This window comes from Schistocerca serialis, chromosome 3 (assembly GCF_023864345.2).
Source record: "Schistocerca serialis cubense isolate TAMUIC-IGC-003099 chromosome 3, iqSchSeri2.2, whole genome shotgun sequence".
Classification (NCBI taxonomy): domain Eukaryota; kingdom Metazoa; phylum Arthropoda; class Insecta; order Orthoptera; family Acrididae; genus Schistocerca; species Schistocerca serialis.
In genome coordinates this window covers 363,980,345-363,995,209 of record NC_064640.1, presented here as the reverse complement: position 1 = coordinate 363,995,209, position 14,865 = coordinate 363,980,345, and the positions used below count along the sequence as shown (strand labels likewise).

The following is a 14,865-nucleotide window of genomic DNA, read 5'->3' as shown; positions in this document are numbered from 1 at the left end:
TGGAAGTGAAACATGGATGGTAAATAGTTTGGACAAGAAGAGAATAGAAGCTTTTGAAATGTGGTGCTACAGAAGAATGCTGAAGATTAGATGGGTAGATCACATAACTAATGAGGAAGTATTGAATAGGATTGGGGAGAAGAGAAGTTTGTGGCACAACTTGACCAGAAGAAGGGATCGGTTGGTAGGACATGTTCTGAGGCATCAAGGGATCACCAATTTAGTATTGGAGGGCAGTGTGGAGGGTAAAAATCATAGGGGGAGACCAAGAGATGAATACACTAAGCAGATTCAGAAGGATGTAGGTTGCAGTAGGTACTGGGAGATGAAGAAGCTTGCACAGGATAGAGTAGCATGGAGAGCTGCATCAAACCAGTCTCAGGACTGAAGACCACAACAACAACAACAACATTTTGATCCCCAGATCCAGCTTAGATATTCACTGTTCATCCCCCCAGATTAATCTTGCCAGGCCGGGTGGTCTAGCAGTATGGCATCTGCCTCGAAACCAAGAGGTTACGGGGTAATATTGTAGTCGAGCCACAGAAATTTTCATTGTGCATTTGATCTACTCTTCACAACTCAGTGACATGATGAGCCACCAGATGTGACACATGGTTCAGATTCCATGTTAAACAGTAGGTCTTGTTTCCCAAGTTGGTGAACCGGGATAGATTAGGGACATGCAATTCGCTGAAGCGGCGTCCAATTAAAGGTATTGCATGTGGCCATTGTGCCACATGAAATTAATAAAATGGAATCTTGCACAGACCTTCATAAATGGGTCTTCTGATATCTTTCTGGTGTTCATATTATTTACATCTATTTGTGGAAGTTTTATTTAATCTCTCCTGGTTTCCTGTCCTTCCCACCATTTCATAACTTTATATTTAATCTCTGAATTTACATTTATTGTAGGCCTTAATATTGCAGTCACTGCGCTGAGAGCAGCGCAACTTGTATTCTTCAACATTGCTGCCCCATCCAGTATCAGTCCTCCTCTTTTTTCTTCACAATATAGTTTTATTGTATAATAGACTTTCCTGGCTATCAGTTTCCTGTTGCTAGCTCATTAGTCCAATAAAAATATAATTTAAGACAGGTAACTTGTGAATCAGTGAGTAGAGCCGTTGGAATCAGTAACAAATGTAGAATTTTTTAAAGGTTTCAGCTTGGTACGTAAACAGTAATATCCCACTTTTAAAAATATTTGTCTCTATAAAGATACTCTCTCAATTAAAAATGTAGGATTCAATCATAGAAGTATAGTGTTAAAGAAATGGTCCACATTTGTAGTTTGCCCAAATTGGCTGCATATTTACAAATATATATCTGAAAGCAGTGCAAGTATCAAATTTGGAAGGAAGTTAGAAGATCAAAATTTGGAGAATTTAGCCAGAAGATGTAAAATTCATGTGTTGTTTCGAATTTCTGCTGGTCTGTAGTAAATGAAGACAGAGAGTATGCTAACAACAAATTATTGGTTGCATTTATGCATCAGCTCTGGAGGATCACACAGAGGTACAAGACTCCTCTTCTGTTGGATTCTATTTCCTGCTTTCTGCCACCAATTACTTGTGCTTGTTTGCAGCAAGTCCTCGGGAGTCTGTTTAAACACCTTTTCTTTTATCTGTGCTGGTGGTATTCTTCTGCGGGAAATAAAATCCAAGGATTTCTAAGGCCATCAAAGTTTGTCCATTTATAGTAGTAAATTAATTATTATTATTTACAATTTATGGCCTTCATTGGGCCACTCTAGCCAACTTTATACAAGGAATTTTTCAGTTTCCTGTCAGCCCAGCACTTCTTCATTGTTTTGGATCTCATCCTTCTTTCTTCATCAGAAATCACCCTTCCTATGGTCTGTTTGTTGATTCTTGTTTGCAGTCTGGTTTGATTGTTTGTGAGTTTCCTGATTTTGTCAGTTTTGTTTCTTAGGTCTTCCAATGTAATCTGTAGCTCATCCATATCTTCGAGTTCTGTAATCCACTTAATGTTGCACTTACTGTTCCACAATTTTTCTATTATTCTCCTGATGATCCTGTTCTCTGGTGTTCTGATTAGATGTCGAAAAACGAAATGTGTTTCTTCCTGATTGTACTCATTACTGGTTCTATTTCTTTGTAGACTGTTTCATTTGTAGCTACTCTCCAGTGTCCATCTTTCTGGTACGATTTGCTGATGCACGCTCTGATGATTCTTCTCTTTATTTTGAGTATTTTGTCTATTTGTGCAGTGTTAGTTGTTTTGAAGATGGTTTTAGTTGCGTATGTTATTTCTGGTTGAGTGGCTGTTTTGTAGTGTTTTAATTTTGTTGCTATTGACAGGCTCTTTTTGTTGTAGGTGTTCTTGGTGATATATTGTGCTCTAGTCAATTTGTTTATTCTGTTACGCCATTTTGACTTTTCATTGAGGTTATATAGTATGATTTCTCCCAGATATTTAAATTTATATACAATTTTGATTTCTTGGTTTCCTATGGCAATTTTGTTTATGAGTGGTGGGTCAGTTAATGTGATGACTGTTTTTTCAAAGGATATTCCAAGACCAATTTTTTGTGCTATTTCCTGTAGTGAGATAACTTGTTGTTTGGTTTCCTGAATACTGTTGGACAAGAGAGCAAGGTCAGCAGCAAATCCTAGTAAATTTAAACTTATGTTGTCTTTGGGTCTTCCAGTTTGGATGTTCTTTGGGTTAGTCTTGTACCATTCCCTCATTATGTATTCTAAAGCATAGTTGAACAGCAGAGGTGTCAAGTGATCTGCTTGTCCTAAACCTGTTTTTATGATAAATGTCGTAGAGAGTTTCCCCCCAGAACTTGACTTTTGGATACAGTGTTGGTTAAGGTGAGTTCTATCAATTTGATAAATTTTGTATAGAGCCCGAAATTTCTTAAGAGTTTTAATATTGAAGATCTATGGATACAATCATATGCCTTTTTAAAGTCCACGAAGGTTATTACAAGAGGTTTATTTCGTTTCTTGTAATATGCTATGGCTAGTTTTAAAGTGATGATCTGTTCTGCACAGCTTCTCCAAGGTCTGAAGCCTCCTTGGCATTCATCTAATTCTTCCTCTAGTTGTTCTTTGATCCTTTTGTATATGATTCTGGAGAAAATCTTGTATGTGCAGTCTATGAGAGAGAGACCTCTGTAATTATCTGGGTTGCTTTTATCTCCTTGTCTGTGGAGTGGGTGGATTATGGCTGTGGATCAATGTTCGGGAAACTTGTCTGTTATCCAGATTTTTGTTAGGGCTATGTGTAAGTATGTTCGAACTGTATCTCTGGCATATTTCCACATTTCTCCGCATGCCTTATAATTTTTTATCTCTCTGAGTGCTGTTTCCACCTCTTGGATTGTTGGAGGATTTATGAGATCAGATGGAGTCTTGATGGGTGTGTCTGTATTAATTGCTAAAAGTTCCTGGGATTACTAAATGCTTTTGCCATGATTTTGGCATTTTCCTTGTCATTATGTGCCATTTTTCCATCTTCCCTTTTCAGCATTAACGTGGGAGGGGCAAGTTTTTGTGATTGTCTTACAAACATTTTGTAGAAGTCTCTGGAACTGGTTTGGTGGTAATTTTCTTCTATTGAGTCAATTAGATCTTTCTGTGATTGTCTCTTGGTTTGGCTGATAATTTGTGTGAACTTTTTCCTGATATTTTTGAGGTTGGTTGCATTTTCTTCTGTGTTGTGTGTTTGAAATTTGTAACCATGCATGATGTCTTTCTTCATTAATTTTGTCACATTCAGAGTTCCACCAGATATGTCATTTACGTGGCTTGGATGGGGCTCAATTTTCTGCTTGTTGCCTGAGAATTTGAACCTGTCCTTCTAAATTATCTGTCAGTTTTATGTTTTGTATGACTTCACTATATTTAGCATTTCTAATTAATTGGTGGGAATCGAAGTTACTCTTTCGTTTATTGCACTTTGGTTTCTTTTTTAGTGGTGTGAACTTAATTTTGATTTTGATAATGTAATGATCTGAACGTGTATCTACCCCTCTTAATACTTTAGCACCGTAGACTTCTCCGTGGAAGAATTTGTCCATAAATACATGATCCAGCTGCCATTCTCCTTTATCTCCAATCAGGATGTTTCCAAGTTTAAAGTTTGTTTGGCCTCCTTTTGAAGTATGTGGACTTTGAGATCAGTTTGTGTTCCCTACAGAGTTCAACAAGTCTTTGACCATTCGTATTTGTTTGTTTATGTTTAACCGATTTCCCAATGATATCCCGGTATTTCTTTTCTCTTCCGAGTTGGTCATTGAAGTCCCCTAACAGGATCTCAACATTGTTAATATTTACTTGGTTTTTTGTTTGGCCAATGAGATCCCAAAACTTTTGCACTTCTTTCCTAGTCTTTGTTAGAAAATTCTTCTCGTTAGTAGGGGCATGGACCTTAATGATGGTATAAATTTTGTTGGATGCTTTTAAACTCAAAGTTGCATTTCTCAGAAAGATGGCTTGAAAATCGATAATTGAATCTATTATTTTCACATTGACTAGAAACCCAGTTCCAAATTGGGGACATTCTTTCATAACCCTTATTCTAGGTTTCCCATTGTAAATTCTGTAACCTTATGATTCGAATGGTTCTTCTGTAGTATTTCTCATTTCCTGGAGTCCTGCTACCAAAATTTCTGTTTATCTAATTCACCCGTCAACTAATTTAGTTTTCCTGCTTTAATTAGAGAATTAATATTATGAGTAGCAATGTAGTTGACCTGATCTTGTTTGATCCTGTTCTTATGAACTGGCATAAGAATGGATGATTGCTAATGCTCCGACTCATTGACGCCTTCTAGATGGCTACCCACTGAATCCGATGTAGCCTTCTCCTGCATTCTTGGACAGGACGGTGGAAATTTTTTTCGTAAAAGACCATTACATGGTTGACTTTTGAAGGTAGTTAACCTTGGGTGGAGCAAGCTCCGATTTACAACTATGGTTGTCAACTGCAGAAGCACAATCCTAGATTTCCTCCTAACTCACTAAGGTATCATTTTCCCGCCAATACTCAGGTGACTGATTGCAGTGGTTTCCCATTGGGTGATTGGGTCGCCATGTTCCTATGTCAAGTAAATTAATTATTAATAATAGTCATATTTCTGAACCTTTTCTTGATAACAGTCCCCTAAATTGTAATTTATTGATGTTACTGAAGCTAGAGTTTGTATGAAACAAGAAAGGACAAAATTAATATGAAAAATTACAAGGAGACAGTATGTCTGGCCAGTACTTATCCTTCTGGAGACAGAGTTGCTGTATTGCTGATGTACACATTAAAAGTAGAAAAAACCTGTAACTAACTTTCGGCACTGTCATTTCACTCATTGAGAGTCTTCTAGGACATAAAAGGGGTGTACACACCCTGGGAGATCCCAGTAGAAACTAGGATTTTTTTAGAATTCTATGAAGTTTTCATTGTTTTAGTTTTCAGGTAAATTTTTGTAATTTTGACTTACAAGAACGGATACTGTAATTAAGAATTTTACTCTAGCCCGCTATTGCAGAATAATACTGCAGTGATAAAACATCAATGAGAGAGTAACACCAAAATAAAACTTTGCTTTTGATGAGTGTGATGTTACAACTGTTTACAATTTTAACAGGCTGTGGGAAAATGTTGCAAATGATGATTTGAGAAGCGTTAATTAGAAAATTTTCTTTTACGCAAGATGAGTTATGTTACATGTGAGAATGTGTGATGAATTACTTAAATAGCGGAGTGTTTGACTGTCATTCAAAACTGAACATTTTGAGGACCACCCACTTAGAAAAAATTAGGGCCTAGAAGACCAGGGTTTATGCCATTTTTTAAAATTTTTTCTGGGTCAATTGTGTTTGGCATATCTTAAAAGGTAACACACACTATAAATGACCAAGGCCCAAGGTTAATTTTTCATATTTATTTTAGTTCTTTCGTAGATAACAAATTATGCAATAACGATGACAAAAAATATAATACTCCTTAAAAAAAAGTGGGGGGGGGGGGGAGGGGAGTGGAGTGAGATCTTGAGAAGTTTCACACATAATTGGCTTTTTTATGGAAAGGTCAAAGTGCTCTACTTGACAATTCAGCTAGGTAACCCACAAAATGTTCTGTTCACAGGAGTGAAGTTTGTAATCGTGCTTGTCAGAAACATTCAGCTGCTGCAATTTAAGCTGTGCTCTTAGGATCCTGCCTAACCACACTCTCGGAAGAAAATATCAAAAAAAATTTTACGACCATTATTATATGTGAAAGCTTAGCTTTTCGTGTAGCTACATTGACTTTGATTATTTGCATGTTTGCGCTATTTAACAGGGATTTTGCTTGCCTGACTACATCATATGTCCTATGCTGTGAATTTCTGTTGTCATTGGCTGACAAAAGTGCATTTTGCAGTGCATTCACAATTTTGGTGCATCGGAAGCCACTATGCTGTATTGTGCTTCAGAAGCCACTATGCTGTATTTGGTAGAATTCGTATTTATACTGTCGAAAAATATGCAATGTATGTGTTGCTGCATATTGGAGATCTTTCCAACACACATCGTTTTGTTGCTGGGTTGCATTTCCTAAAGTGCTGGGAAGTTCAATGTTGGTGTATAAAACTTTTTATCATACAAAGGATTGGTAAGTTTTACAACTCTGAGGGAAAGTATATTATCACTTAACATTGAAAAAACTGCACTTTCACCTGGGAAAATATGTATTTTCACCCCAGAAAAAGTGTGTTTTTAGCTGTGAAATCTGGGAAAAGTTGTGATGATCCCCCCCTCTCTCTGCATGTACCCGCTGGAAAAACGAAAGAAAGAAAAATATCTGTAGGGTTTTATTTTGAAGAAAATTAAATAGGAGTTAGCAGCACCACAAATTCACCTAATAAGTTGTGTTCTAGAAGAAGTTACTTTCCCTGGCTAACTGAAACTGAGCAAGATAGTGAAGCATTTAGCGCACTGGACTTGTATTCATGGCAATGATGGTTCTGATCCCCACTCAGATCTAAGTTTTACATACATACATAGGACATATACCAGCATGATTTCATTGAAATGGGCACTGCCTGTTTCTGTTCTTATCATTCCTGAGTCAAATGTTGTGCTCTGTCTAATAACTTTGTTGTTGTTGCAACTTCACATCTTAATCTACCTTCTTTTCAAGCCTTAGTTTGAAAAAAGACACGTGATGGTGTTCAGAACAACAGATCTGTTGCATCACTGTGGCTCTCAGTAAATTAATAATAAAATAATGTTGAAAAGTCTCTTGGAACACTAAGTGATGATGGATAATGCAATTTTACAACATGCTTTAATAAGAGGCCGAAGTATTACCTCAGAAGCTGCACAGTTTGTCTGTAGTCCACTTAAAAAGACGAAGTACCAAGCAACTAGAATGTCTTAAGTTCCTCCAGAGGCCTTGAATTGGTTACATCATGGTATACTTTTATCAGAACTTGCAAATTGCAGTGCCAGTGAAGAATTTGTACCATTACTATAATCATTCATAAAAGACAGAAAATAAACTATGGTCAGAAATAATATAATAAAGAAGAAGTAGTAGAAAGAGAAATATCCATAACATGATGCATAAATGTTGATTTCCCCCCCCCCCCCCCCCTCTCATGTGGGAATAATTTAAATCTTCCATTAGCATAATCTTGTTTGCTTCCTCATCAAGTTAGATTGTAGATAAATCTATTCAGAGTACCTTTGTACCTACTGAATGCGTGTGGAGCTGTATGAATTGCATTGGTTCTCTGTCTGGCTTACAGGGACTGTAATATGTAGTGCCAGCTTCTGTCAAAATTCGCATTTATTTTTGTCAAAAACATTTTTGCACAAGTTTAAAAGGCTGGCACACTACACGAGTGAAGACAAAGCTGTAGTGCTTTGAAATTGACAGTTTACAAAAGTGCTGATTGGGGAACTTTTTGATCGGAATGTTTGCTTTTGCAAAAAGTGTAACGGTTCTCTTCTGAAATGGCCTTTGTTTTTTTTTTTTTTTTTTTTTTTCTGTATTCAAGCTTTCAACAAATGAGTGTTCTGTTGAGAAGCAGCAGCATTTTCTGACTGATGAACTGAATTAAAGTGTTTCTTGACATTATTTTTCTTTTCTAACCTGATTAAATGATTACATAATCTGAAAAATATTGGTTTCAACCTTTCATGGGCATTCATACTCGTGACCCTATACTTGACAACGCTACAAATAGAACTGACAAGGCACTTAGCATAGAATTAGAACTGGAAATAAATCTATTCAAATTTTAGGAGAAGAATTTCAGTTTGGTTGAAATACATGGGAAGTTCTGTTTTCCAATCACGATAATGCTGAGTGCAGACATTATATACTGGCAGACAGCCACGAGCATAAACAAACTAGAATTCTGTCTTCCAGAGGGGACAGGAGCAATGTGAGGGAAATGAGCCCCACCTCCCTCTCGTGGTCTACACCCATATTCTGTGAAACCAAAACTGACACATTGTCACAGGGACCACTGATTCCTTCTAATGTCATGAGTTTCATAATCAAAATCCATGATGGACCAGGGTCAGTCCTTTCACTCATTCCAAAATAAGAAAAGAAAACGAGCAAAGCACAACACAACACATTTGGGAACAGCTACCATGCAGTTGCTTGTTGAGGTTGGCAGCATATTGTTAAAGGCCTGACCTCTAGTGTTATTTGCTGCAACCACAGTTCATGACACCCACCACTTCAAACTGGCACATTAAAAGTGACCACATTATACCTACTTTTGAACTTGAGCTAGCAAACAAATGTAGTCATTTCTTTGTTCCAAGAAGCTAGGTCCAACAGCCAAGTACTATGTTGAATTATGTGACATATTTTACAAACCATTCAGCCACCCATAATTGCCATTGCAGTATAGCGTGGAGTGCACTGATACATTACTACGTTCATGCACTTTTTATTTTGCAGATACATTATTATGAACATTATCTATCCAAATTAGGTTTCACCAGCTTATATTCAATACCAGTAACCAAAAATTGGTTATGTTTTCAATATTTGTGTGCAAGAAAATAGTTATTTAAAACACTCTCTTTGAAGCGGGGGTGGCACGCACGAGGGAGAAACTGGCCATACAGGTGAAGGTGCTGTTCGAACTGTGCAAGTCTGTCACACTTTTGGTAGTCCCTCCATTGCAGTAGGTAGTGCAGGCCATTGGCTCATTGCACTGATGGGTCTGCAAATTGTGAAATCATACAAAGATGAGTCTGACAAGAAACAGACTATTTGCTTTTAAACAGCATCACAAATCACTTTAAGGATACCACATGTTTATTGGTGGGTGGTAATCCAAGTGTACTCCAGACTTCATTGTACATAGCTGTTGCACCAGTTGCCACAATCTACCCCATAAGTTAAACAGTGTATTGAGATCGTGCAATCACTAATACACCGTTGCGACTGATTCTCTTGACGTTATTGTGATTTCATTGCCATTTATTGTGTCATCTTTTAATATTTAACTGTTCTTTAGAAGTTTGTAATGATTGCATTCAGCATGCGTCCATCAACATCGGATGCCCAGTCAGAATCTGGCATTCACTTCATTTCCATATATGGTAGGGCTCCTCTCAGCCAATGAGACATGAATACTACAATTCACGTCACCTGGCTGTCGTGTTTACAGTGCCACGTCACTGAAAATTACGAGCCCCACCTGCAATAACCCCAGTTGGGCACTGGTGCACAATGTTACGCAGTCTTATCCATAGAATATTGTATGCTGCATATATTGTATAGGTATTACACTCTGATCAAATAGTTTATTTGGATACAATTCATTAAGAAATAGTGTGTATTAGGTAATATTAAATTTCCTCATATTGAGGCAGAATTCCTATGTATATTAGCATTTACCACAAAATGCTAATTTCTCAGGTCCCTAGTTAACCCTGTAACTGCTCTGGATGTGTTAACGCATGCCTTTGTACCTGTCCCTGTGTGCTCTGATGAACGTGTTTACGCTCACCACCAGTCCTCCTACCTAAACGTTTCTACGTGTAGACACGTTTAGAGTACCAGGTAGAAGGACTGGTGGCACGCGTACACACATTCAGAGCACACAGGGACAGGTACAAAGGCGCATGTTAACGCGTCCAGAACAGTTAAAGGGTTAAAAGACTGTTTTTGTATTAAACACCAAATACAGTACACTATACTTCAAGAGTTGTTCTTTTTCAGTTTATATTTATATTTGCTACCACTTAATGAGAGTTTGAACCTCTTAATTATTTTCTCCTTTTACCCAACTATTTTCCATAAAATGTATGTAGTTACAGAATTCTAGTGTGTGTCTGCATTAGGTTTCAATGTACTCATTTGGATGCAGTGGGCAAGATATATACTCTCTAATCAGTAAGGGCAACTTAACAATATCCTTATGCAGCTTAGGACTTACTTCCAAGAGTTACACCAAAGTACAAAGGAGTCAGAAATGCCCAATAATTTTTCGTATTTTCAGTTGATATGTTGTGGGAAGTTCCAGATTTGATGCCATAGACTTCACTACAATCGAAATCTTCTTGTGCTTTTTAATTGTTTATGCAGATTATGCAATAAAAAATTATTAAAATTTCAGGGAAGTCACAGGCATATGTCTGTGGTGTGAAGAAGTTGGACTGTGTGCAATACTGCTGCCAGAAGCTCCTGTTCATGCCTTAATAAGGCTAGTGATATTTTGTAGATTCCTAAGCTCATCCTCCACCCAACTATTCAGTTCCCTCATCTCCTACTACAGATCCATCCTAGTGGTGCCTGTTGACAACTTTTTGAATGAATGCTCTTTATTTACAGTAAACAATTATAGCTAATGAATATTCCCATATCCACAACCTGACTCATATTCAGGTGGTGATGAATTTCGTATTTCCATACACAATTTTAACTGTAAAGTCCATAAATCAATTGATGCAAATGTGGGAACAGCTCCTTAAATAGGGTCACATCCAATTTCCATCCCCATCCTTGTCCAGTCAGTGTTGATAATCTCCCTTTTCATCAGACATTAAAGTTTAACTTTTCTGCCTTAGTACACACTCGGTTTTTGGTAGTTAGGTTTACACTTTTTTTTTTTTTACAAGCTTTGATGCACTGTTCAGTGTAAGTTTTATGAGTATTGGATGCTAGGTTACAGAAGTTCTGCAACTACAATATTCACATATGTGTCAGTATGGTTTAACAATGTTACAAATACTTCAAATTTATTTTCAGGAGAATCATTCCCTGTGCGACCACCATCAGTGACTACCCTGACTTCAACCAGCTCATCCATCACATCGAGTATGCCCGACACTGAACGTAAGGCTTTTTGTGTAATTCTTTATCCTACAGGACACTGAAACTAATAATAATAAATAAAAAATTAAAAAAAACTACACGGTTCTATAAAAGAACGTTGACATGTACTTGTGTCAAGGTTCTCCAATTATAAATACAGATTTTTGGCATAATGCTTTTGTTTGCTGTTGTGACGGTGTGGGATTCAGTGTCACCGTGTACACTATTTATTGTTCATGAAACTTTGAGGCACTTTAAAAGAATAGTCAAAATGAATAAAGCTGAGTTTCCTAGTTACTGCCATGGAAAACTGAAAAATTAGAATTTTGTGAATCTGTCATGTGAACAATACGATTATCAACTCATTGTGGCATCAGATGTGCATCCAAGCAGTTGCATTCCAGATTACGTATGAATCTAAAGCTCAGTTGAAGACATAACTAGCCAATTATCAAAAGTAAATAGCTCACTGAAAAAATCGTAGATAGGCAATGGAATACCACTCTGGGAGGAATTTTTTGTAGGAAATTCCTCATTTCGAGGAAAGATGATAAGTAAAATAAGGGACTTACCTGTAAGTGATTGGTGCATAGCATACAGAAATATGTAATAGGAAACAATTAACCAAGTTTTTGAGCTCTTCCTCTTTTTCTAGTGAGCGCCCACACACACACACACACACACACACACACACACACACACACACTCTCTACACACGAAAGGACACACTCGAGGTAGCAAAAAGACAGATTATTAAATATCAATTATCAAAAGTAGTTATTTGGATAAATGGAGGTGAAAGAGTAGTTTGGGAAGGGCGTATGAGGGGAGGATGAGGTACCAGGGTAGTGCAAGGCATGTCTTTTGTCAGATGACTAAACAACTGCACAGCAAGACAAAAAGTGGTAAGGAGGGGAAAAAAGGAGAGGAAGGTGGTAGTGAAAAGAGAGACAGCGAGGAGATAGAGAAAGAGGGGGGGGGGGGGGGGGGAGAGAGAGAGAGGGGGGGGGGGGGGTTGGTGGGAGAAGGAAGTACATGATCTGGATGTGGAAGGAATGGTGTGTACAAAAGGGAAAAGCTAAGTGAGGAAGTGGGAAACAAGTTATCAGAGATTTAGGCCAGGTGGGATTGCAAGAGCACATGATATGCTGAAGAGACAGTATAGGAATATAGTTAAGTAATTCCCCTGTGGAGTGATATTGGGTAATAACGCGGACAGAGTATTCATTTTCAGTTGGTTCATGAGGATTTAATCATGTTTTATCTGTCGTCTGCTTACACAAAAGCAAAGCAGCAAGTATTCAACTTTTTTTGTGTTTTTCTTTGTAGTTAACTCCATGTGTGTTCTGCTATTTAAGAGGTGTAGTGTCACGTTTTTGTAACTGTCAAGTGCAAATTCAGGCAGTCTCTAGCAAAGTTGTCATTTTTTTATTTTTATTTTTATTTATTTATTTTTTTTTTTTTTGAACGGCTAGCTCAGTAAGCCATCAGCCTCCATTGGTGACAGATCAGGAAGGCAGCAAGTTCCTTGTTTAGGTTTTCTTGTATGCTTTAGCATTTAACTTCTTAAGTTGTTATGCTAGGATGGATAGTACGTGCTAGGATGGATAAGATGTTTGTATAGTGGGTGCAGATAGAGTAGGAGCTGGTCACAGTTTGCGAACTGCAGAAGGCAATTTTGGCTATGGCCCTAGGTCTTCAAGCTGCTGCCTCAGGGTGTGGGGGGTGGTGGAGAATCCTGCACTTCGCATGGAACACCTCAGGTATCACTTGTTTAACCCATGGAACGTACAGTCGTCTGCAAGAAGTGGCTCACGTCGGCACCAGTAACATCTGTCACTTGGATTCTGATGCCATTGTCATGTAAGCAGAGTTCACAATTTGCAGCATTGTTCTTAGAATTGATCTGAATCCTTTGGCTTGGAGCAGAGTGGAGTGGAGGGTCTTAAGAAAAACTTCATCAATGCTGCAGATTTCTGGACTTGCGTTGTTGAGGATATGTGTACCAGAGTAGTGGAGTGCTCATTGCAGATTTTTTAGGCTAGGCAGTAGTTTGAGGTACTCTGATGAATACCTGCCATTCATCATACAGATAAAGAAATCAGACTGTGTTGAGAGTAAAGGTGCTTGGATTGTCAAAATTTTATCAATAAACTGTCGAAATATTCGTAACAAAAGTTCCCAAATTTTCTGCCGTCCAGGAAATTTGTTGTGCTCAGTTTATTCTCAGGACCAAGTGCGCTGGCCGCTGTGGCGAAGCGGTTCTAGGTGCTTCAGTCTGGAACTGCGCTGCTGCTACGGTCGCAGGTTTGAATCCTGCCTCAGGCATGGATGTGTGTGATGTCCTTAGGTTAGTTAAGTTTAAGTAGTTCTAAGTCTAGGGGACTGATGACCTCAGATGTTAAGTCCCATAGTGCTTAGAGCTATTTGAACCATTTGGTGCAAGTGCTGACTAAAACACATATAGAAAGCTCTGAAATAATTAGCAAGTCATGTACATCAGAAGGACAGATTGGACAAGATAGGAGGGGGGGGGGGGGGGGGTTCATTGCAGTCAAGAAAAATATTCTCTCTATTGAGATCGAATTTGAGTGCGACTGTGAAGTTATCTGGATGCATATAACTGCTTTAGGTGAAATCAGATTAATTGATGTGTGCTTTTTAACGGCAACCCAATTCTGCAGTGACAGTTCTAGAGTCATTCAAAGAAAGTCTAAGCTCAGTAGTGCAGAAATATCCAGATCATTCCATATTAGTTTCGAGCAACTTCAACCCACTGACTATAGGCTGGGATGTCTATGGAACCATTGCAGGCATACAGTCAGCCAGTCTTGTGAAGTGCTTTTGAACACAGTTTGCTGAAAACTGTCTTGGGCAGTTAATTCAACAGCCCACATGCAACGGAAATATTTTAGACCTTGCAGCTACAATCAAGCCTCACTGTATCAGTGTCAGTAGACGCAGGGACTAGTGACCATGGTGTCATCACAGCAATGATGGTTACTAAGGCTAATGAATTGGTCAAGAGGGCGAGGAGAATATTTTTGCTAGAAAGAGCAGATAAGCAGTTATTAGCATCCCGATTAGAAAATGAATGGATATAATTTAGCTCCATTATATGATGGATGTAGAGGAAGTACGGGGAAAGATTAAACAGACAAATGTTAATTAGAGGATATCACCAGGAGAGCCCCAGGAAAGTGTGGAAGGACTGCTCTTGTTTTCTATATATGTAAACGATCTGACAAACAGGGTGAGCAGTGTTCTGTGATGGTTTGTTTATGAGACTGTAGTACACGAGGTATGATCAAACAGTAACAACAATTTTTGTTTTTCTTAAAGAATCTTTATTTATTCATCATCATCAACATCAACTTTGTCCCCTTCAAAGGAAACCCCCTCAGATATAATACTTTTGTGCCAGTGCTTCTTTTAATCTTGGAAGGACTTGTGGAACTCACTTTTCGTTATGGTTTTCACCTCCTTCAGTGATTCTGTTTTTATCTCATAAGTGGTGGCCAAACGACGTCTGTTCATGGTTCTCTTCAGCTTGCTGTGGCA

The 14,865-nt window shown here is 38.1% G+C and overlaps 1 protein-coding gene across 2 annotated transcripts in view; it reads left to right on the top strand.

Annotated features, from left to right (window-relative positions):
* The window catches only part of LOC126470180 (segment polarity protein dishevelled homolog DVL-3), a 122,709-nt gene that overhangs the window by 61,264 nt on the left and 46,580 nt on the right, over positions 1-14,865 (top strand). For both annotated transcript variants that reach the window (XM_050097835.1, XM_050097834.1), the window contains exon 10: positions 11,239-11,325. In XM_050097835.1, coding sequence (XP_049953792.1) covers positions 11,239-11,325 — 87 coding nt within the window. The remainder of the gene's footprint in view (positions 1-11,238; positions 11,326-14,865) is intronic.